The sequence below is a fragment of the Pistacia vera genome, unplaced genomic scaffold (genome assembly GCF_008641045.1).
Source record: "Pistacia vera cultivar Batoury unplaced genomic scaffold, PisVer_v2 Contig430, whole genome shotgun sequence".
NCBI lineage: Eukaryota > Viridiplantae > Streptophyta > Magnoliopsida > Sapindales > Anacardiaceae > Pistacia > Pistacia vera.
Genome location: NW_022196258.1, coordinates 1,599,725 through 1,622,985, shown reverse-complemented (window position 1 = coordinate 1,622,985; position 23,261 = coordinate 1,599,725). Strand labels below are relative to the sequence as shown.

Genomic DNA, 23,261 nt, shown 5'->3' with positions numbered 1-23,261 from the left:
ACTTGGAACATTGGTGTCGTTTTATTTTTTAGTTGTTCTATTTTTTGCCCTTTATTGGACTAAAAAAACCATTCTTTTTTTAATTTGAAAGTTACATATTTACCCCTATATTAAATTATTAAACTTACTTTTAATTCGTTATTCTTTACTAAGGCTTTTAACACATCATTTATTATCAAAACCCTAAATCTTATATGCTCATTCAATAAAGTTAAAAGCATTAGTATTAACATAGTGATAAAAATAGAGAAACTAATTTAAAATTCACATAATTTTTTTAATTTAAATTTTAAAGTAAATCATATTGAGAATCGTCTTTTTTTAATGCAATAAAATATTATAAATAAAAATCTTGTTAATAGCTATTTACTTATTATTTATTATGAACTTAATAGTAATAAATTCAAAGTAAGAAAAAATCCGGCCCTAAGATTCTCACAGTGGAACACATGATTGTCAAAGTCAAGAAGAAAAGAGAGACAACTTCTGATAAAGTTGAAATAAGTGAGAGACTAAAGAATTGTCACGAAATTTCCGTGAACCTTCCGCAGGAAGCTATTGGCATTTTTTTCCTTGTAGTTTTCTTTGAAGACCACGTGAAGATGAGAAAAAAAACCTCTGATGTCCTTGAGCCGACCATTGGTGTCGTTTTATGTTTTTAGTGGTTCTAAAATCTTAATCTCTTCACTTTATGTTCAATCATTTATTCAATTTATCAATAATCACTTATTTTTCTGCTGTTGGTCACTTTTTTGCCCTCTAATTTAAATATTAATATATATTTTTTTTTTTAACCCTTTATATTTAAAATTTTGTTAAAATACTTCAATTATATAACTTTAATTCCAGATTCCTGGAATATTTATATAATATTAAAAAAAAGGGCAAGTAAATGAAGGTGTTATTGGTTCACGAAAGGGCCAATAAAATAAACGATTCAAGTGGTTTAAAGAACAAAGAGACCCTACATAGTGATAATTGTGGGGCCCTGGAAAATATGCCAAATGTCTTTGTGGCCATCGTTTGCACAACTTGCAAGCAATAAGCCACTGAAACGTCTTCATTCTTGTGGTAATTTAAGAATATATATTAAACTAATTATTGATTAAGAAAAATGTGATATAATTAAGAACTATTGCTTGGAGTGAAATTTGCATATTTTCAGAATTTTTTTTTTTCTAAATTGAAATTAATTTTTTTTTTTTGGCCAAAAGAATTGTTTTGAGTAGAAACCACATCTTGGTTGCTTAATTAACGAAAACTTGTAATCAGAATGTATAATAGGAAGACTCTATTCTTCGAACAGTTTACTAAAAATATGGATAATGAGCAAGTATATTGTGATTGTCAAAACGGGACAGAAATGGCCGAAATGGAAGAAGATCGAGTCACCCGTAGCAAGATATTATAGACAACATGATGACTGTACGAGATAACATAAAGAATGCACTGTGGATCATGTCGTAGTTGTTAATAAGTATACGGTGTAGAACGATTGTAAGGTTAATTTAGTACTTTTGTCATATATGTATTAATATATGTTTTTAAACAGTTGGATTAGCACTTGAAATTAATATGGGTTTACATTTTTTAATATTTATTAGTTACAAATTACCAATAAAATGTTAATATATTAAAATGTAAATTGATAAGTCTTAAGGTTATAATAATACATTATTTTAACAAAATACACCAAAATATTTATTAATAAATCATTTATAAAAATATATCAATCAAATATTCAACACAAATATCAAGGTCAAATACTCTACCAAACTATATTCTTCAAGTCCTATTCTCGTAATCATAACTCCACTCAACTATCCAATATTATTCCCAAAATCCTATCTAAATAATAAAAACAAACGGACCCATTATTACACAGTTTCTGGTAAAGTAGAATTAATGCAGAGAGACTCAAGAAAAAGAAATAGATAATAATGGCCACGAATTTTCCATGAACCTTCCTGCAGGAAGCCATTGGCATTTTCTTGCTGTAGTTTTCCTTGAAGACCATGTGAAGGGGAGAAAAAAGAAAACTATGAACACAAACTTGGAATTTTGATCCACTGATTTAAACTACACATTTACTTGACTTCTTTACATACATATTTTTTGATCATTTTTATGAATCACATCCCATATCTTTAAAAACAATAGAGCAAACGATATGTTCACACTAGAGATTAATCGAAATCTCAAGCTCATACCCCTAACTATTTTATTCCAGATTTTCACTCTTAAACTAACACCGTTAGTGACTATTAAAGGTAATCGAAATGATGAGTGAAGTTGACAACGTATAATTTTGTAGAGGAGGTTATGAGGAGCCAACGGTAACATCGGAAATGATTTTGGATTTCGGAACCGGCCAAAAAAAAGCCAAAAACTACCTTTTATTGACTAAAAAATCCATTCTTTTTAATAATTTTAAGTTACATATTTACCCCTATATTAATTATTAAACTTATTTATCGCCCTTTATTGGACTAAAAAACCACAGTTTTTAATTTTTTTTATAATTATATATTTACCCGTATATTAAATTATTAAACTTACTTTTAATTCGTTTTCTTTACTAATGCTTTAACACACCACTTATATATCAAAACTCTAAATCTTATACGCTTATTCAATAAAGTAAAAGCATTAGTAATTAACATAGTAATAAAAATAGAGAACTAATTTAAAATTAACATATTTTTTTAATTTAAATTTTAAAGCAAATCATATTGAGAATCATCTTTTTTCAAAGCAATAAAATATTTATAATAAAAATCTTGTTAATAGCTATTTACTTATTATTTATTTATGAACTTAATAGCCATAAATTCAAAGCAAAGAAAAACCCGGCCCTAATTTTCTCACAGTGTAACACATGATTGTCAAAGTCAAGAAAGAAAAAGAGGAGACAACTTCTGATAAAGTGGAAACAATGGGAGACACTAAAGAAAAAGAAATCAGTTAATTTGTAATGAAATTTCCACCAAATTTCTGCTACTTTCTCTGCAATTTACTTTCAAGAGTGAGCAAAGAAGAGATAAAAATAGAGACATCATTCATAACAGCAGCAAAGTTTTATTGTTTTCCATCGCTTCAACATCCTCATTGATCTTCATTGATCTTACATACATTTTCTGAAGCAATTCAGATCTGCCTCCATTGTTTTTTCCGTAACATACTATGACTTTTTATATCTATTATTTTTTTTTTTCAGATTTTATTTAAATTTTTGTATAATTTTAGGAAAGGACTAATGCTTCTATGTTTCAATTTTCAGTTTCCTGTAGCTCTGAGTGTTAAATCTGAATTTCCAAGACTAATTAAAGGTAAGTACCTCTATTGTTCCCAGATTTTTTTTAATTTCAATTTCAATTTTTTTGTTTTCTCTCCTATTAAGTACTTATTCATGTGTCTTAAATGTCACTTAATGTATATCCTACTCTTTTGAAATATTACTAGTATATATGCTTATCAGTATTGTTCTAGAAATATAAATTAATTTGACTTTGACGAATAATTTTACAGTTCATATCTGGTTTACATACTTTCTCAGAGCAATTACATCTCTCTACAATCATTCAGTCTGGATCCATTTGTTAGTTTGGTGACATATATACTTGAACCTTTTATATGTTCTATTTTTCTTTGATTTATTTTAATTTTATAATTTTATGAAAAATTAGAATCTATGTTTCAAAAAAGCTGAACATGTAGTCAAATTTGGTTGAAGATTTACCGATATTTATAGTGTCTCAAAGTTGTTTCCAGTGACGGGTGTGTTAGATCTAAACTTCCAAGGCTAATTAGTAAGTGGTGCCTCTATTGTTTGGTAGATTTATTTTGTTTTTGTTTTGTTTTCTCCCTTTATAAACTACTTATTCACATGTCTTTTAATTTTTAGATGGTAAAAATGTGATATCATGTTTTAATTTATAATTAAAAAGCAATAATACAATAATCAAAATATTTTTCACCGTTTCCTCTATTTTCAAGATTTATTTATCAAATATGCTTATATATTATTTTAATTATATATTGAATTACTAGGAATGTTAATGAATTTTTTATAATTATATATTAATATAATTTTTTATTTCTCAATTACTTCAATTTAATTCCTAATGGTGTTTTTTTGATTGATGAAAATGTCATTATATTTTGTCTACTAAACAGAACTGAAAAGCATTTCATCAGTTGTAGTCGATGGCTGGTTCTTCGCTTCCACCAACAATCCTTCTTCATCTTCCACCAACAATCCTTCTTCGTCTTCCACCAACAATCTTTCAGAGAAGAATGACGTTTTTCTTAGTTTTAGAGGCGAGGACACCCGCAACGGTTTCGTGAGCCATCTCTATGCGGCTTTGCGTCGTAGAGAGATTAAACCTTTCATTGATGACCAAATTGACAAAGGAGATCAAATTTCATCATTTCTTTTGAATACCATTGCATCAAAGATTTCAGTCATCATTTTCTCAGAAAATATGCATCTTCTAGATGGTGCCTCCAAGAACTTGAACAAATCCTTTACTGCAAGAAATAAAGAGCAGATTGTTATACCCATTTTCTATCACGTAATCCATCGGATGTGAGGAATCAAACAGGAATTTTTGGAGATGGATTAGCTGAGCTTGAAAAACGTAAGAAGGTGAAGTTAAGACGCTGCAGAGATGAAGACTGCTTTGAATGAAGCAGCTAATCTAGGTGGCCATACTATAAATTATCAAAATGTAAGTTTTAATTTCATAATATTTCGCTTTTGTAATTCTTTAGTGTATTAAACACTTCCGAATGCTTGAATTGATGAAAGCTATATAACACATAATTTCTAACTAATTAATTTTGTTTTGTTTGTTTATTTAGGCCTGAATCTAAACTTCTAGAAGAAACTGCCGACGATATTTTGGAGAAACTATATAAATTTTCTCCAAGTGATTATGGGGACTTGGTTGAGTAGAGTTTCCCCATAAAAAAATAGAGTCTTTGTTGCACAAGGGATCAATGGTGTTTCCAAAATAGGAATTTGGGGCATAGGTGGTGCTGGCAAGACAACTATTGCCCGTGTTGTATTCAACAATTTTTGAATCGTTTTGAAGGATCATATTTTGCTGAAAATGTTAGGGAAGAGTCAGAGAAAAGTGGGAGATTAACTCACTTGCAAGAAAAACTTCTTTCCAAAATATTAAAGGACAAAGATCCCAATTTAGGACTCACCTTCACAAGAGACAGACTTAAAAAAAAGAAGGTTCTCATTGTTTTTGATGATGTAACATCTTTACAACAGATAGAAAATTTGATTGGAAATCTTAATTTGTTGAGCTCAAAAAGTCAAATTATCATAACAACAAGGGATAAACAAGTGTTGAGAACTTGTGGAGTAGATGATGCTTATATATACGAGGTTAAGGGACTAAGTAAGAAGGAAGCTCATCAACTTTTTAATCAATATGCCTTTGAACAAGGCTCTCCTACTGAAGATTATATTAAGCTATCAAACCTAGTAGTAGCATATTCCAAAGGCGTTCCGTTGGCTCTTAAAGTGTTGGGTTGCCATTTGTGTTCCAAGGAAAAAGAATTTTGGGAAAGTACAATAAAAAAACTGGAAAAATGTCCTCTTTCGGGTATTCATAAGGTATTAAAAGTTAGTTATGATGGACTTGAGAAAGAGGAGAAGGATTTATTTTTAGATATTGCATGTTTCTTTAAAGGGGAACATAGAGATTCAGTGATAGAAACTCTAAATGCTTGTGACATTTCTGCAAAGCAAGGAATACAAGTTCTTATTGATAAGTGTCTTGTGTTTGTGACATACAAAAATGAAATAACAATGCATGATTTGCTTCAAGAAATGGGTAGGAAAATTGCTCGGGATGATACTTGCAAAAACAAACGACTATGGCATCCTACGGATATCATCGAAGCATTTAAAAAAAAAAAGGTAAGGGTTAGCTATACTTATTTATAAATAGATAGATAACTTTGAGAGTGAGTTTAAAATTTTGACACAAATTTTAATTAATGTCTGGTTTAAGGATATCTAACGAGAGATTATGGTATTTATTATTACTATTATTATTTTCTTTCTAATAAAGTCTTCCTTGTACCAAAGGCTTGCCAAAAAAGAAAAATGTTTTATATTATCAATTATATTTTTATTTTCCTTAAAACTCAAGCTTCTATATTTACATTTTTTCTTTTTGTAAATTGTTTATTGTTATACAATTAATTATTTCCTTTTATGTATTGTCTCAGTCTCTTAGTTCAGATTTTATTAAAATAACATGTCTTCAATTCAAAGAAAGCATAAATACATCAAAAAGAAATATATCATATATACATGTTCTACCTTTGTATGCATAGTCTTACTTTTCAAGCATAATTATTGTTGTTGTTATTGTTATCCTATTTATTTTATTCTCTACAGCTGAAATCCGAAATCTTTATTTGTTTTAGTCAGCTTAATGTTTCTATTCCCTAGAGTATTTGTTTGTAATTGATTCATAATTTATTTTTAATAAAAAAATTAATTTTGTATCTTAATTTACGTATGAAGCTTTAATTAATTTGACCAGGCTAACAAGTAATGGTTAGTAAACTTTAGCTTAATTAATTAGTTTGATTTAATGGGAGTCTTTTACCATTAAAAATAAAAAATAAAAAATTGAGCTTTGTATCTTGTATTCTAACTGACCGTCTCTTTTGGCTGTTAGGGAAGGGATGCAGTGCGAAGCATAAATTTGGACATATCTAAAATAAGCAATGCAGGCTTAAATTTTCATGTTTTGTCAGAGATGGATGACTTAAGATTCTTCAGAGTATACAACTCATACCATTTAAATTCTTCAGATTGTTATGAAAATAAGTTGCATGGTTTTGAAGACCTTGAATCCTTTCCTAGTGACATAATATTATTCAGTTGGAATAATTATCCATTTAAATCACTGCCATTAAGTTTTCCTCCAGAGAGCCTTGTTAGACTTGATATGCCAAAAAGCAAAGTTAAGCATTGGAACGGTGTTCAGGTATGTAATATGGTATTTATCTTTCGAAAATTATAAATATAAAAGGCATTAATTTGAGTTGGTCATGATTTGTTTGCTTTCTTATAGGATCTTGTAAATTTGAAATCTGTTGATCTCAGTTACTCCGAACACATGACAGAGATTCCAAATCTCTCAAGAGCCTCAAATCTTAAGGAATTGATTTTACGAGAATGTTCAGGTTTGCTCAAGATAGCTCCCTCATCTATTCAAAATCTCAATGAGCTTGCTAAGCTGGATCTAAGTGGTTGCAAAAGGCTTATTAGTCTGCCAGATGGCATCTGTAAGTTGAAATCTCTCGAATGGCTTTATCTTAACAAATGCTCCAAATTGGAAAGATTACCTGATGACTTTGGAGATTTAAAAGCTTTGGTGTCTCTCGAAGCTAGAAAGACAGCCCTAAAAGAAGCACCATCATCCATTTTACTCTTGCCAGAATTATCCGACTTAGCCATATCTCATTATTATGAAGATCAGACACCCCTTAATTGGGTATTGAATTCTTCATCAGGTTCAAGCTCTTTAATGGATCTTTGGTTATCAAACTGTCAAATCACCAAATTACCTGAATGTCTTGGAGAATTTTCCTTGCTGGAATTGTTAGATCTAAGTGGAAATAATTTTGAGAGCATACCAAACATCGGAGGGCTTTCTTACTTGTCGACGCTAGACATAAGTAATTGTCGGAGACTTCAACTATTGCCAGAGCTTCCAATGGGTGTATCTGTGTGCGCATCTAATTGCTTGTCCTTGCAATCAATATCAGATCCATCATTTCTATTATTACCTCTTTGGAGACAACGGGCATCAATTTTTGTCAATTGTTTTGAATTGGATCTACCTAAAATTCTTCATGAGGTACCTATTTTGATGCTTTCTCCTTTTTCATGATGTTAGTTGTTTTTTAAAAGCAATGGGAAAAAAAAAAAAAAAAATCTGAAGCTAAAACTATGTTATGATGTGATGATTTTCATTTTCATTGGTACAGGAATCTTGTCGAGAATTTTGTGCTGATATCATTTTCCCTGGAAATGAAATTCCTAAGTGGTTTACCTTTCAAAATACAGGATCTTATATAGCTCTTGATCAACCACTAGATTGGCATAATAAAAACTTTCTAGGTTTTCTTGCATCTGTTGTTTTGCCACCAAGTTCGTATGAGTTTCCTTATTACGCTGCTATCTGTTACTGTTTGGTCAAAAGTAAAAATGGTAAGCAGCAAATTTATTCTTCTAACATTCAATCTGATTATTTCGCCTTCGGTCGATTTTGTTCAGAAGATGCCTGGTCAGATCATGTAGTATTAAGCTTTCATTCTATAAATAAAATGACATTTAAGAAGTGCGAGGGGGAATATCATGAAATTTATTCTGAGATGAAGTCATTAAATTGTAAAGTGCTCATCAAATTTATAGCTAGACACAAAGGAGTGAAAAAGTGTGGGATTCAAAAGTGTGGGATTCATTTCTTGTATGTTGGAGCTTATGGAGAACCATCGGAAACATCCAGAAGAAGTGTTGACAATGCTAAAAAGAAAGGGAAAGAGAAAGATGAACTACAATCCAATAAATTGCAAATTTCAAATCCCTTTGATGGTATATGCAGCTTAAGGTAAATAATAAATATATTTTTTTTTTAGCTCAATAATGTTTTTCGATTCTTTTAATTTATTTTGTCTAATAAAAAGTAATTATATATATCTCATTTGGTACTAAAATTTATGTCATCTCATGTGGTGCATAATTTTATGTAACATTCTGAAGTCACTTAACATATCAACACATCACCTCTAAAGTCTTATATATAATACAAAATAAAAATCATTAGAGATCAAATTTTATATCAAATTTCATGTCAATGTTATTTGCTTGACTTAATCTTTGGTTGACAGGCCTCATTTCATGTCAAAATCTCCATATGACAATCCTAATATTTTTAAAAGTTGTCTAGAAGAACGGTATTGGAAATTGAAAAGGAATGCACTCAGAGAAACTGTGAAAAATGCTCTGCTAAGTTTTCAGCAAAGTACAACTTTATGCTCAGAAATTGAAGAGGTCTCTCTCCTATCATACAAAGTCAATTCTTATTTTTATTTTTTGTTGAATAAAAATTTTGATGTTAAATTAACAATGCTAGATTTTTTTTTATTGCAGATGAACTGTGTGAATCCAAAAGGTTGTATGAGTTTCCCAGGAAGTGAAATTCCAGAGTGGTTTAGCTTTCAAAATGCTAGCTATAATATAAAACTATCATCGGGCTCATTCCATGATGCAATTGACACATGCCATAATCCATTTGCTGGTTTGGCTTTCTGCACTGTTGTAGAGTTCCCAGATTTGCTAGATTTGGGCCAACCTTTCTTCGTTTATTGTATGATGGATATCAAATATCTTAATGATCCCTACGAGACTTTTGCAATTGGGTCTATAAAAGGTTGGTTCGAAGGAGATAGAACTCACTACATTAAATCAGATCATGTGTTCTTGGGATATGATTGTGTTATGTATAGTGGTGAAACTCGGACATTATTTAATCATGAGGTTGAGATCAATTTCGTAGTTACCACTTATGATATGGTTCCCATAGAAGGTTGTAAGGTGAAAAAGTGTGGAGTTCATCTATTGTGCCCTGAAGATTACAAATGGAAGGATCTAATAGATCTTTCATCTTTAAAGAGAAAGCTAAAACTCAATGGAAATGGCCGCTATAACGATGAACCACCATCCGATGACTTTTCCGCTGCATGCAATTGCCAATTTAAGAGTTCTGCTACTTCTTTGGATTTGAATGAAATGTTGGATACAACTGAACCGCTCTCCAAGAGATTGAAAGTATGCAACTATAAAAATAAGTAAGTTTTCCTTCTGCACCTCATTTTAATTATATGATTAGTTTCTATTTTCCTAATTCATTCTTGTGGAAACTCTTGTTCACCTAATGGAATATGATTATGGGATTCTTATAAAATTATAAAATTTATATATATCATTTAAGTAATGCCAAGTCTAAAATAGTACAATAACCTCTACATTAACTTTTTTTTTCTAAATTAATTATGTGAAAACTAATATTAATATGACTTAAAATATTATGAAATTTAATTCTAAGTATATAAAATGAACTCATTTGGGAACCAGTAGAGTTGATTATGATCATTATCTTTTGAAATAATTTTGTTGTTAATCATAAAGTATTACTGATTTTATATAATTCAGTTCTTAATCATAAAATATTTAATATGATCAAATAAACATATGTAATCTGCATGTAATTGTTTGTTAATTGCTTATTTTAAAATATGATTGCCTTTAAAGTAATCTTATATAGAATCAAATTAATTTCTTTTAATTGCATTGATTTATTTCATATATTAATTATCTGATCATGATGTTTGATTTGGTTTTGTTGTATCAATAATTGTGATGTCAAAAGGGAAATAGAAGTGGCAGAGTTGAATCCAAGTAGAAGTCAACCCATTGGCTTTGCTGATTCTGATTCTGATTTTGATTTTGATTCTGATGAACCGCAACCTAAAAGACTTAAAGAATCCAAATTGCTTTGAATGGTAAGGAAGTCCAAATCTCTATTTCTAATCCATTTATATCTAATTAATTTTGCTCTCAATTTCTAATCTATGCATCATAAAATAATTATGTAGAAGCTGAATGATATTTTGGAGAGAAGAATAATACGTATCAATATATAAGCACATTTTACGTAGATTTATGACCTGTTTCTAACAATAACATAAATATAAAAAGTTGTTACCTTTTTTATTTATTTCAATATTTAGAGTTATTAGAAAACTACCTAAAAAATTTATTTACTTCTATATTTACTTAAAAATTTCAGTATAATCCCTATTTTGTCATTCAGTTTTTCAATACTGTACTGTAAATAATAGAATTTTTTTTACAATTTTATAGGTTGTCCTGTTTAGATATTAATTTGATCTATATATGTATATTAATGTATATGTCACCAACAATTAAACATTTTCCCTCCATTTTGTTCCTCTATTTTATGTCTCCACTTAACAATTAAACAATTGCCTATTTCAATTTAAATCTTCTATCTAGATTGATTCTTATATATTTCATTTGATTCCTGGATTCTGGTGCAATGATTGAGGAAAGTTTTACTGATGATCTTGAATTCATTGCTTATTTGACATCATGAGACATATGTCGGTTACATGTATTTACTGTATGTGTGATGTGGTAGCAAGACGATGCTAAATGTAAATGGTATAAATGAAATACCAATTTTAGACATTTCTTATTTCCTTGAGGCATGTGGCATGCCACCTTATAAAGCATGCGTGATGTATAAGTTGACTAAGACTTGGTCCATGAATTCCCTTCATCTGTTCTCCAGCGATTTTCACTTGCTGTAGNAAAGTAAAGAAAAAATCCGGCCCTAAGATTCTCACAGTGGAACACATGATTGTCAAAGTCAAGAAAGAAAAAGAGGAGACAACTTCTGATAAAGTTGAAATAATGGAGAGAGACTAAAGAATTGTCACGAAATTTCCGTGAACCTTCCCGCAGGAAGCTATTGGCATTTTTTTCCTTGTAGTTTTCTTTGAAGACCACGTGAAGATGAGAAAAAAAAACCTCTGATGTCACTTGAGCCGACCATTGGTGTCGTTTTATGTTTTAGTGGTTCTAAAATCTTAATCTCTTCACTTATATGTTCAATCATTTATTCAATTTATCCAATAATCACTTATATGTTCTGCTGTTGGTCACTTTTTTGCCCTCTAATTTAAATATTAATATAATATTTTTTTTTTTAACCCTTTATATTTAAAATTTTGTTAAAATACTTCAATTATATAAACTTTAATTCCAGATTCCTGGAGATATTTATATAAATATTAAAATAAAAAGGGCAAGTAAAATGAAGGTGTTATTGGTTCACGAAAGGGCCAATAAAATAAACGATTCAAGTGGTTTAAAGAACAAAGAGACCCTACATAGTGATAATGTGGGGGCCCTGGAAAATATGCCAAATGTCTTGTGGGCCATCGTTTGCACAACTTGCAAGCAAATTAAGCCACGTGAAACGTCTTCATTCTTGTGGTAATTTAAGAAATATATATTAAACTAAAATTATTGATTAAGAAAAATGTGATATAAGATTAAGAACTATATGCTTGGAGTGAAATTTGCATATTTTCAGAATTTTTTTTTTTCTAAATTGAAATTAATTTTTTTTTTTTTTGGCCAAAAGAATTGTTTTGAGTAGAAACCACATCTTGGTTGCTTAATTAACGAAAACTTGTAATCAGAATGTATAATATGGAAGACTCTATCTTCGAACAGTTTACTAAAAATATGGATAATGAGCAAGTATATTGTGATTGTCAAAACGGGACAGAAGATGGCCGAAATGGAGAAGGATCGAGTCAACCGTAGCAAGATATTATAGACAACATGATGACTGTACGAGATAACATAAAGAATGCACTGTGGATCATGTCGTAGTTGTTAATGAAGTATACGTGTAAGAACGATTGTAAAGGTTAATAATTAGTACTTTTGTCATATATGTATTAATATGATGTTTTTAAACAGTTGGATTAGCACTTGAAATTAATATGGGTTTACATTTTTTAATATTTATTAGTTACAAAATTACCAATAAAATGTTTAATATTATTAAAATGTAAATTGATAAGTCTTAAGGTTATAATAATACATTATTTTAACAAAATACACCAAAATATTATATTAATAAATCATTTATAAAAAAATATATCAATCAAATATTCAACACAAATATCAAGGTCAAAATACTCTACTAATAATATATTATTTTAATAAAATACACCAAAATATTATATTAATAAATCATTTATAAAAAAATATATCAATCAAATATTCAACACAAATATCAAGGTCAAAATACTCTACCAAACATATATTCTTCAAGTCCTATTCTCGTAATCATAACTCCACTCAACTATCCAATATTATTCCCAAAATCCTATCTAAAATAATAAAACAAACGGACCCATTATTACACAGTTTCTGGTAAAGTAGGAATTAATGCAGAGAGACTCAAAGAAAAAGAAATAGATAATAATGGCCACGAAATTTCCATGAACCTTCCTGCAGGAAGCCATTGGCATTTTCTTGCTGTAGTTTTCCTTGAAGACCATGTGAAGGGGAGAAAAAAGAAAACTAATGAACACAAACTTGGAATTTTGATCCACTGATTTAAACTACACATTTACTTGACTTCTTTACATAACATATATTTTGATCATTTTTATGAATCACATCCCATATCTTTAAAAACAATAGAGCAAACGATATGTTCACACTAGAGATTCAATCGAAATCTCAAGCTCATACCCCTAACTATATTTATTCCAGATTTTCACTCTTAAACTAACACCGTTAGTGACTATTAAAGGTAATCGGAAATGATGAGTGAAGTTGACAACGTATAAATTTTGTAGAGGAGGTTATGAGGAGACCAACGGTAACATCGGAAATGATTTTGGATTTCGGAACCGGCCAAAAAAAAGCCAAAAACTACCTTTTATTGACTAAAAAATCCATTCTTTTTAATAATTTTGAAGTTACATATTTACCCCTATATTAAATTATTAAACTTATTTATCGCCCTTTATTGGACTAAAAAAACCACAGTTTTTAATTTTTTTTATAATTATATATTTACCCGTATATTAAATTATTAAACTTACTTTTAATTCGTTATTCTTTACTAATGCTTTTAACACACCACTTATATATCAAAACTCTAAATCTTATACGCTTATTCAATAAAGTTAAAAGCATTAGTAATTAACATAGTAATAAAAATAGAGAAACTAATTTAAAATTAACATAATTTTTTAATTTAAATTTTAAAGCAAATCATATTGAGAATCATCTTTTTTCAAAGCAATAAAATATTTATAAATAAAAATCTTGTTAATAGCTATTTACTTATTATTTATTTATGAACTTAATAGCCATAAATTCAAAGCAAAGAAAAAACCCGGCCCTAATTTTCTCACAGTGTAACACATGATTGTCAAAGTCAAGAAAGAAAAAGAGGAGACAACTTCTGATAAAGTGGAAACAATGGAGAGACACTAAAGAAAAAGAAATCAGTTAATAATTGTAATGAAATTTCCACCAAATTTCTGCTACTTTCTCTGCAATTTACTTTCAAGAGTGAGCAAAGAAGAGATAAAAATAGGAGACATCATTCATAACAGCAGCAAAGTTTTATGGTTTTTCCATCGCTTCAACATCCTCATTGATCTTCATTGATCTTTACATACATTTTCTGAAGCAATTCAGATCTGCCTCCATTTGTTATTTCCGTAACATACTATGACTTTTTATATCTATTATTTTTTTTTTCAGATTTTATTTAAATTTTTGTATAATTTTAGGAAAGGACTAATGCTTCTATGTTTCAATTTTCAGTTTCCTGTAGCTCTGAGTGTTAAATCTGAATTTCCAAGACTAATTAAAAGGTAAGTACCTCTATTGTTCCCAGATTTGTTTTAATTTCAATTTCAATTTTTTGTTTTCTCTCCTATTAAGTACTTATTCATGTGTCTTAAATGTCACTTAATGTATATCCTACTCTTTTGAAATATTACTAGTATATATGCTTATCAGTATTGTTCTAGAAATATAAATTTAATTTGACTTTGACGAATAATTTTACAGTTCATATCTGGTTTAACATACTTTCTCAGGAGCAATTACATCTCTCTACAAATCATTCAGATCTGGATCCATTTGTTAGTTTGGTGACATATATACTTGAACCTTTTATATGTTCTATTTTTCTTTGATTTTATTTTAATTTTATAATTTTATGAAAAATTAGAATCTATGTTTCAAAAAAGCTGAACATGTAGTCAAATTTGGTTGAAGATTTACCGATATTTATAGTGTCTCAAAGTTGTTTCCAGTGACGGGTGTGTTAGATCTAAACTTCCAAGGCTAATTAGTAAGTGGTGCCTCTATTGTTTGGTAGATTTATTTTTGTTTTTGTTTTTGTTTTCTCCCTTTATAAACTACTTATTCACATGTCTTTTAATTTTTAGATGGTAAAAATGTGATATCATGTTTTTAATTTATAATTAAAAAGCAATAATACAATAATCAAAATATTTTTCACCGTTTCCTCTATTTTCAAGATTTATTTATCAAATATATGCTTATATATTATTTTAATTATATATTTAGAATTACTAGGAATGTTAATGAATTATTTAATAATTATATATTAAATAATAATTTTTTATTTCTCAATTACTTCAATTTAATTCCTAATGAAGTGTTTTTTGATTGATGAAGAATTCCTTATATTTTGGTCTACTTAAACATAACTGAAACTGCATTTCATCAGTTGTAGTCGATGGCATGGTTGTCTTCGTCTTTCCACAACACTCCTTCTCATCGCCACCCACAATCCTTCTTCTCTCCCATCCTTCTCGTCCCAACAATCTTTCAGAGAAGAATGACGTTTCCTTAGTTTGAGAGGCGAGGACACCCGCACGTTTCGTGACCCCATCTCTACGCGCTTTGTTTCGTCCGTAGAGAGATTAAACTTTCATTGAGACCAATGACAAAGAGATCAAATTTCATCATTTCTTTTGAATACCATGAAGCATCAAAGATTTTCAGTCATCATTTCTCAGAAAAATAGCATCTTCTAGATGGTGCCTCCGAACTTGAACAAATCCTTTACTGCAAGAAAATAAAGGAGCAGATTGTTATACACTTTTCTATCACGTAGATCCATCGATGTGAGGACAACACAGGAATTTTTGGGATGGATTAGCTGAGCTTGAAAAACGTAAGAAGGTGAAGTTAGAGACGCTGCAGAGATGGAAGACTGCTTTGAATGAAGCAGCTAATCTCCGTGTGCCATACATAATTATCAAAGTAAGTTTTAATTTCATAATATTTCGCTTTTTTGTAATTCTTTTAGTGAATTACACACTTCCGAATGCTTGAATTGAATGAAGCTATATAAAACATATTTCTACCTATTAGTTTGTTTTGTTGTTATATTAGGCCTGAATCTAAATTCTAGAAGAACTGCCGACGATATTTTGGAGAAACTATATAAATTTTCTCCAAGTGTATCGGGACTTGGTTGGAGTAGAGTTTCCCATAAAAAAATTAGAGTCTTGTGTTGCACAAGGGTGGTCAAATGGGTTTTTCCAAATAGAATTGCGGGCATAGGTTGGTGGCTGGCAAGACAACTATGGCCCGGTTTTGTATTCAACAAAATTTTGAATCGTTTGAAGGTTCATATTTGCTGAAAATGTTAGGGAAGAGTCAGAGAAAAGTGGGAGATTAACTCACTGCAAGAAAAAACTTCTTTCCAAAATATTAAAGGACAAAGATCCCAATTTAGGACTCACCTTCACAGATGACAGACTTAAAAAAAGAAGGTTCTCATTGTTTTGGATGAATGTAACCATCTTTACAACAGATATAGAAAATTTGATTGGAATCTTAATGTGTTGAGCTCAAAAAGTCAAATTATCATAACACAAGGATAAACAAGTGGTTGAGAACTGTGGAGTAGATGTGCTTATAGATACAGGTTAAGGGCTAAGTAAGAAGGAAGCTCATCAACTTTTTATCATATGCCTTTGAACAAGGCTCCCTACTGAAGATTATATTAAGCTATCAACCTAGTAGTAGCAGATCCAAGGCGTCCGTTGGCTCTTAAAGTGTTGGTTGCCATTTGTGTTCCAAGGAAAAAGAATTTTGGGAAAGTACAATAAAAAAAACTGGAAAATGTCCTCTTTCGGGTATTCATAGGTATAAAAGTTATTTTATGATGGACTTGAAAAGAGGGAAGGATTTATTTTTAGATATTGCATGTTTCTCTTAAAGGGAACATCGAGATTCAGTGATAGAAATCTAATGCTTGTGACATTTCTGCAAAGCAAGGAATACAAGTTCTTATGATAAGTTGTCTTGTGTTTGTGACATACAAATGTAATAACAATGCATGATTGCTCAGACATGGGTAGGAAAATTGCTCGGATGATACTTGCAAAGACAGACGACTATGGCATCCTACGGATATCATCGAAGCATTTAAAAAAAAAATGTAAGGGTTAAGCTATACTTATTTAAATAGAGAGATACTTTGAGAGTGAGTTTAAAATTTTGACACAAATTTTAATTAATGTCTGGTTTAAGGATGCTAACCGAAGATTATGGTATTTATTATTACTATTATTTTTTCTTCTATAAAGTCTTCCTTGTACCAAAGGCTTGCCAAAAAGAAAAATGTTTATATTATCATTAATTTTTATTTTCCTTAAACCTCAAGCTTCTATATTTACTTTTTTTCTTTTTGTAAATTGTTTATTGTTATACATAATTATTTCCTTTTATGTATTGTCTCAGTCTCTTAGTTCAGATTTTATTAAATTAACATTTCTTCAATTCAAAGAAAGCATAATACATCAAAAGAATATATCATATATACATGTTCTACCGTGTATGCATAGTCTTACTTTTCAAGCATATTATTGTTGTTGTTATTGTTTCCTATTTATTTTATTCTCTACAGCCTGAAATCCGAAATCTTTATTTTGTTTAGGCACTTAATGTTTCTATTCCCTAGAGTATTTGTTTGTATTGATTCTAATTTATTTTTTTAAAAAATTAATTTTGTATCTTAATTTACGTATGAAGCTTATTAATTTGACCAGGCTAACAGTAATGGTTAGTAAACTTTAGCTTAATTAATTAGTTTTGATTTAATGGGAGTCTTTTACCATTAAAAATAAAAATAAAAATTGAGCTTTTGTATCTTGTTTCTAACTGGCCGCTCTTTTGGCTGTTAGGGAAGGGATGCTTGCGAAGCATAATTTGGACATCTAAAAAAGAGGCAGAGCGAAGGTGGGTAACTCTTCAATGTTAGATGTGAAGACGAAGTGATCTCGCAGAGGCGTAAGATCGTTCAGAGTATCAACCATACCATTTAAATTCGGCAGATTGGTTATGAAAAGTACTTTGGCTGGGGTGAAGACCTGGAATCCTTTCGCTTGACACTAGTATCTAGGTTTCATTTGAATTGATCCATTTAAATCACTGCAGTAGTTTTCCTCCAAGAGCCGTGTTTAACGTGATATGCCCAAAAGCAAGGTAAGCATTTGGACGGGTTTCAGGTACACAGAATAACTCCTAACAATGGAGTGTTATAGCTTCGAAATGCTAAAATATGAAAGCGCATTGAATTGAGGTTGGTCATGATTTTATTGCTTTCTATAGACTTGTAATTTGAAATCTGTTTTCTCAGTTACTCCGAACACAGTGACAGAGATTCCAAATCTCGTCAAGAGCTTCCAATCTAAGGATTGATTTAAAAGGTCGTTCAGTTGTGTGCTCAAGAATCGCTCCCTCAGTCTATTCAAATCTCAATGAGCTTGCTAGCTGGATTCTCAGTGTTGCAAAAGGCTTATTAGTCGCGCGTGGCATCTGTAAGGAATCTCTCGAATTGCTGATCTTAACAAGATTGTCTCCCACAATGGGAAAGATTAGCCGTTGATGACTTTGGGATTGTAATGTGGTGTCACTCGAAGGCTGAAGGGTTTTCAGCCTAAAGAAAGCACCATCACCTTTACGTCATGCCGAAACTCCGCTTACCAGTTCTCATATATGACTCAGACAACACGTGGCGGTGGATTGGGCTCATCTTACCCTCTTGCTCACAATTATCCACTTGACGGACTTGCCATCATCGCATTATAGAAGACAGACCCCCGTAAGGTAGTGAAGGGCTTCCAGCAGGGGCAGCTCATTGACACCACACTGTCCTCAATCTAATCAACAGATCGTAAAATCATAAGCAGTGACCAAATCCCTAGTGGTAAGCACCACCAAATAGACACAAAAAACTAGGACTTCATACCAACCCAAAAACCACAGAAAATACCAAAAATACCAACCCATGGTTACCAGAGAGCGAACTGGAAAGATGTGAGAGCATATCCAACTCGGAGGGCGGTCTCTGACTTGTCGACGCTAACTAGGAATCTGTCGAAGACGTCAACTATTTCCAGAGCTGCCATGGGTCGTAGCTGGTGTTCGATCTATGGCGCTGCTGTCCTGGCAATCATATCAGAGCCTCAGGGTCTATGATGACCGCTGTGAGAGACAACGGCAGCAATTATGGCAATTGTTGTGAAGTGGATCTACCTAAAATTTCTTCCTTGAAGTTACCGAAAAGAGAAAACCTAGCCACACCACCAATATAACATACGAACATCTAATGAAACAACATAACAGCCTCGCTTTTCCTCAGGAGGTATAGTTAGGTCTGTCTTACCAAGCATGGGAAAAACCAAAAAAAAAAAAAGACTACAACTCAAAACTGTAAACTTCCCAAGAGAAACAAGAAGGGGATGAGGTTAATCTACAAAACACAAGCCACACGTGAAGGGTCAGGGGGTTACAGGGTAGGGCGGGGCGAGAATGTGTGGGGGGCTGATAGCTGGTCCACGGAATGAAGCCTAGGGGGGGAAACGGTCAAAAACGAGCGAGAAGAGCTCGTGATCACCACTAAGAGTGGACAAAGCCTCAACAAGGCGAAAAGGATCATAGTGCCCCATCGCTGTCCATGTGGTGTGCAATACCAAGGGCGGAGGAGGTCCGGGTACGAGAGAGAGGGACGGATTTGGGCAAAGGAAAAAGGGTAAGCAGCAAAGGTATCTCGCTAAACTCAATGCGATTTCCCGAGCGCTCGGTCGATTTGGTAGAAATGCCTGGTCAGTCATAGATATTAAGCTGTCATGCGATAAATAAACCATGATTAAGATAGGGGGGGAATTGACATGAAATTATGCTGAGATGAAGTCATTAAATTGTACAAGTGCTCATCAAATTGACTGAACCAAAGGGACGTGAAAAGTGTGGGATGTAAAGTGTGGATTCATTCTGGTATGTTGGAGCTATGGAAACAAGGAAAAAACGATCCAGAGATAGTGTTGACAGAGCAAACAGAAGGTGGAAAGAGAAAAGTCAGAAACCGCAAGCCAATGGAAATGCAAAGTTCAAACGGATTGGTGGAATAGAGAAAGGAAAATAAACATATATTTGTGGAGGAAAATCGAAAAGAAGGTGGAGTTTTTGAGGAATGATTGTTGGGCTAATAAAAGTAATTAATAAGCTCATTTGGTACAAAATTTATGTCATCTCGTGGTGTGCCAGTATTTAGGAACATCTGAAGTCACTTAACATATCAACACATCACTCTAAAGGCTTATAAAATACAAATAAAAACATTAAGATCAAATTTTAACAAATCAGTGCATGTAGTGCTTGACACATTGTGCTTGTACAGGCCTCATTTCATGTCAAATCTCCATATGACAACCTAGATTTTAAAAGTTGTCTAGAAACGGTATGGAAATGGAAAAGGAATGCCCAGAGAACTGTGAAATGCTCTGTAAGTTTCAGCAAAGTACAACTTTATGCTCAGAAATGAAGAGGTCTCTCTCCTTCATACAAAGTCAATTCTTATTTTATTTTGTTGAATAAAAATTTTGATGTTAAATTAACAATGCTAGATTTTTTTTATTGCAGATGAACTGTGTGAATCCAAAAGGTTGTATGAGTTTCCCAGGAGTGAAATTCCAGAGTGGTTTAGCTTTCAAAATGTGCTATATATAAACTATCATCGGGCTCATTCCCTTGCAATTGACACTGCCATAAATCCATTTGCTGGTTTGGCTTTCTGCACTGTTGTAGAGTTCCCAGATTTGCTAGATTTGTGGCCAACCTTTCTTGTTATTGTATGATGATATCAATATCTTAATGATCCACAGACTTTGCATTGGGTCTATAAAGGTTGGTTCGAAGATAGAAATCACTGACATTAAACACATCGATGGTTCTTGAGAGTAGGATTGTGTTTTGTGAATAGTGGTAAAACTCACATTACTTATAATCATGAGGTTGAGATCATTTCGAATATTAAACCACAAAATAAATGAAAATAATGGTTCCCATTTAACAAAGGTTGTAACGGTGAAAAACATGGGGTGGAGTCTCTATGGTGCCCTGAAGATTACAAATGAGGACTATAGATCTTCATCTTTAAAGAAAGCTAAACTCAATGGAATGGCCGCTATAACGATGAACCACCTCCGATGATTTTCCGCTGCATGCAATTGCCAATTTAAGAGTTCTGCTACTTCTTTGGATGAATGAAATTTGGATACAACTGAACGCTCTCCAAGAGATTGAAAGTATGCAACTATAAATAAGTAAGTTTTCCTTCTGTCCACCTCATTTTAATTATGGATTAGTTTCTATTTTCCTAATTCATTCTTGTGGAAACTCTTGTTCACCTAATGAATATGATTATGGGATTCTTTAAAATTATAAAATTTATATATTCATTAAAGTAATGCCAAGTCTAAAATAGTACATAACCTCTAACTTAACTTTTTTTTTCTAAATTAATTGTGAAACTAATATTAATATGACTTAAAATATTAAATTTAATTCAAGTATATAAAATGAACTCATTGGGACCCGTAGAGTTGATTATGATCATTATCTTTTGAAATAATTTTGTGTTAATCATAAAGTATTACTGATTTTATATAATTCAGTTCTTATCATAAAATCTTTATATGACAAATAAACATATGTAATCTGCATGTAATTGTTTGTTAATTGCTTATTTAAAATATGATTGCCTTTAAAGTAATCTTATATATGAATCAAATTATTTCTTTAATTGATTGATTTTTTCATATATTAATTATTGATCATGATGTTTGTTTGTTTTGTGTATCAATAATTGGGTGTCAAAGGGAATAGAAGTGGCAGAGTTGAATCCAAGTAGAAGTCAACCCCATTGCTTGCTGATTCTGATTCTGATTTGATTTTGATTCTGATGAACCGCGACACTAAAAGACTTAAGAATCCAAATTGCTTTGAATGGTAGGAAGTCCAATCTCTATTTCTAATCCATTTTATCTAATTAATTTGCTCTCTCAATTTCTAACTATGCATCATAAAATAATTATGTAGAAGCTGAATGATTTGTGAGAGAGAATAATACGTACAATATATAAGCACATTTTACGTAGATTTATGACCTGTTTTCTAACAATACATATAAAAAGTTGTTACCTTTTTATTTATTTCAATATTTAGATTATTAGAAAACTACCTAAAATTTATTTACTTCTATATTTACTTAAAATTTCAGTATAATCCCTATTTTGTCATTCAGTTTTTCAATGTACTGTAAAAATAGAATTTTTTTACAATTTTATAGGTTGTCCTGTTTATATTATTAATTGTCTCATAATTGTATATTATGTATATGCACAACAATTAAACATTTTCCCTCCTTTTGTCCTCTATTTTATGTCTCCACTAACAATTAAACAATGCCTATTTCAATTTAATCTTCTATCTAGATGAATTCTATATATTTCTTGATTCCTGGATTCTGGGGCAATGATTGAGAAAGTTTACTGATGATCTTGAATTCATTGCTTATTTGACATCTGAGACATATGTCGGTTACATGTATTTACTGTATGTGTGATGTGGTAGCAAGACGATGCTATGTAAATGGTATAAATGAAATACCAATTTTAGACATTTCTTATTTCCTTGAGGCATGTGGCATGCCACCTTTAAAGCATGCTTGATGTATAAGTTGCCTAAGACTTGGTCCATGAATTCCCTTCATCTGTTCTCCAGCGATTTTCACTTGCTGTAGCAGAAATTGATGGTGTGCTTTATGCTACTGGTGACGGAAGGATTATCTGAAGTACGGCACACGCCCTTTATTGTTTTCCTGTTGTGTATGTAATTAAATTTATATATATTGACATATCACAGGATTTTGTTGCCACTGAAATGCATGTGATTTATATATATATGGAGATCTGTACAAAGCTACTATTTGATTTAGCCTGTAACAACATTTAACATTTATGTTGCATCTGTATTAAGAAACTAAAGAATAGATGATGCTAAATCAAAGTTCAGATAATGTAATTAATTTCTGGCATTTGTTTGTTTAAAATTGCCTGACATTTTTTTACGTATCATTTTTTGCAGAAAAATTTGAACAACGAATGCTGTTATTGGGACAAATTGCAAGCATGAACTCGAAGAGAGCCTGCCACTCACCTGTTGTTTTGAATCGAAAATTGTTTAAGTTTTTTTTATTCCTCTA

At 31.1% G+C, this 23,261-nt stretch overlaps 2 protein-coding genes across 3 annotated transcripts in view; one reads left to right on the top strand and one right to left on the bottom strand.

Moving 5' to 3' along the window:
• Positions 1 to 23,261, bottom strand: part of LOC116143423 (protein SIEL-like) — an 80,611-nt gene that overhangs the window by 43,831 nt on the left and 13,519 nt on the right. The window lies entirely within an intron of this gene.
• Positions 3,257 to 22,850, top strand: LOC116143489 (disease resistance-like protein DSC1). Its single transcript, XM_031428945.1, has 11 exons — positions 3,257 to 3,329; positions 4,177 to 4,588; positions 4,864 to 4,931; positions 5,097 to 5,938; positions 6,711 to 7,022; positions 7,110 to 7,898; positions 8,029 to 8,651; positions 8,932 to 9,094; positions 9,194 to 9,891; positions 10,473 to 10,605; positions 22,781 to 22,850. The coding sequence occupies exons 1-10, from the start codon at positions 3,257 to 3,259 to the stop codon at positions 10,600 to 10,602; spliced, it is 4,110 nt and encodes a 1,369-aa protein (XP_031284805.1). The 3' UTR covers positions 10,603 to 10,605; positions 22,781 to 22,850.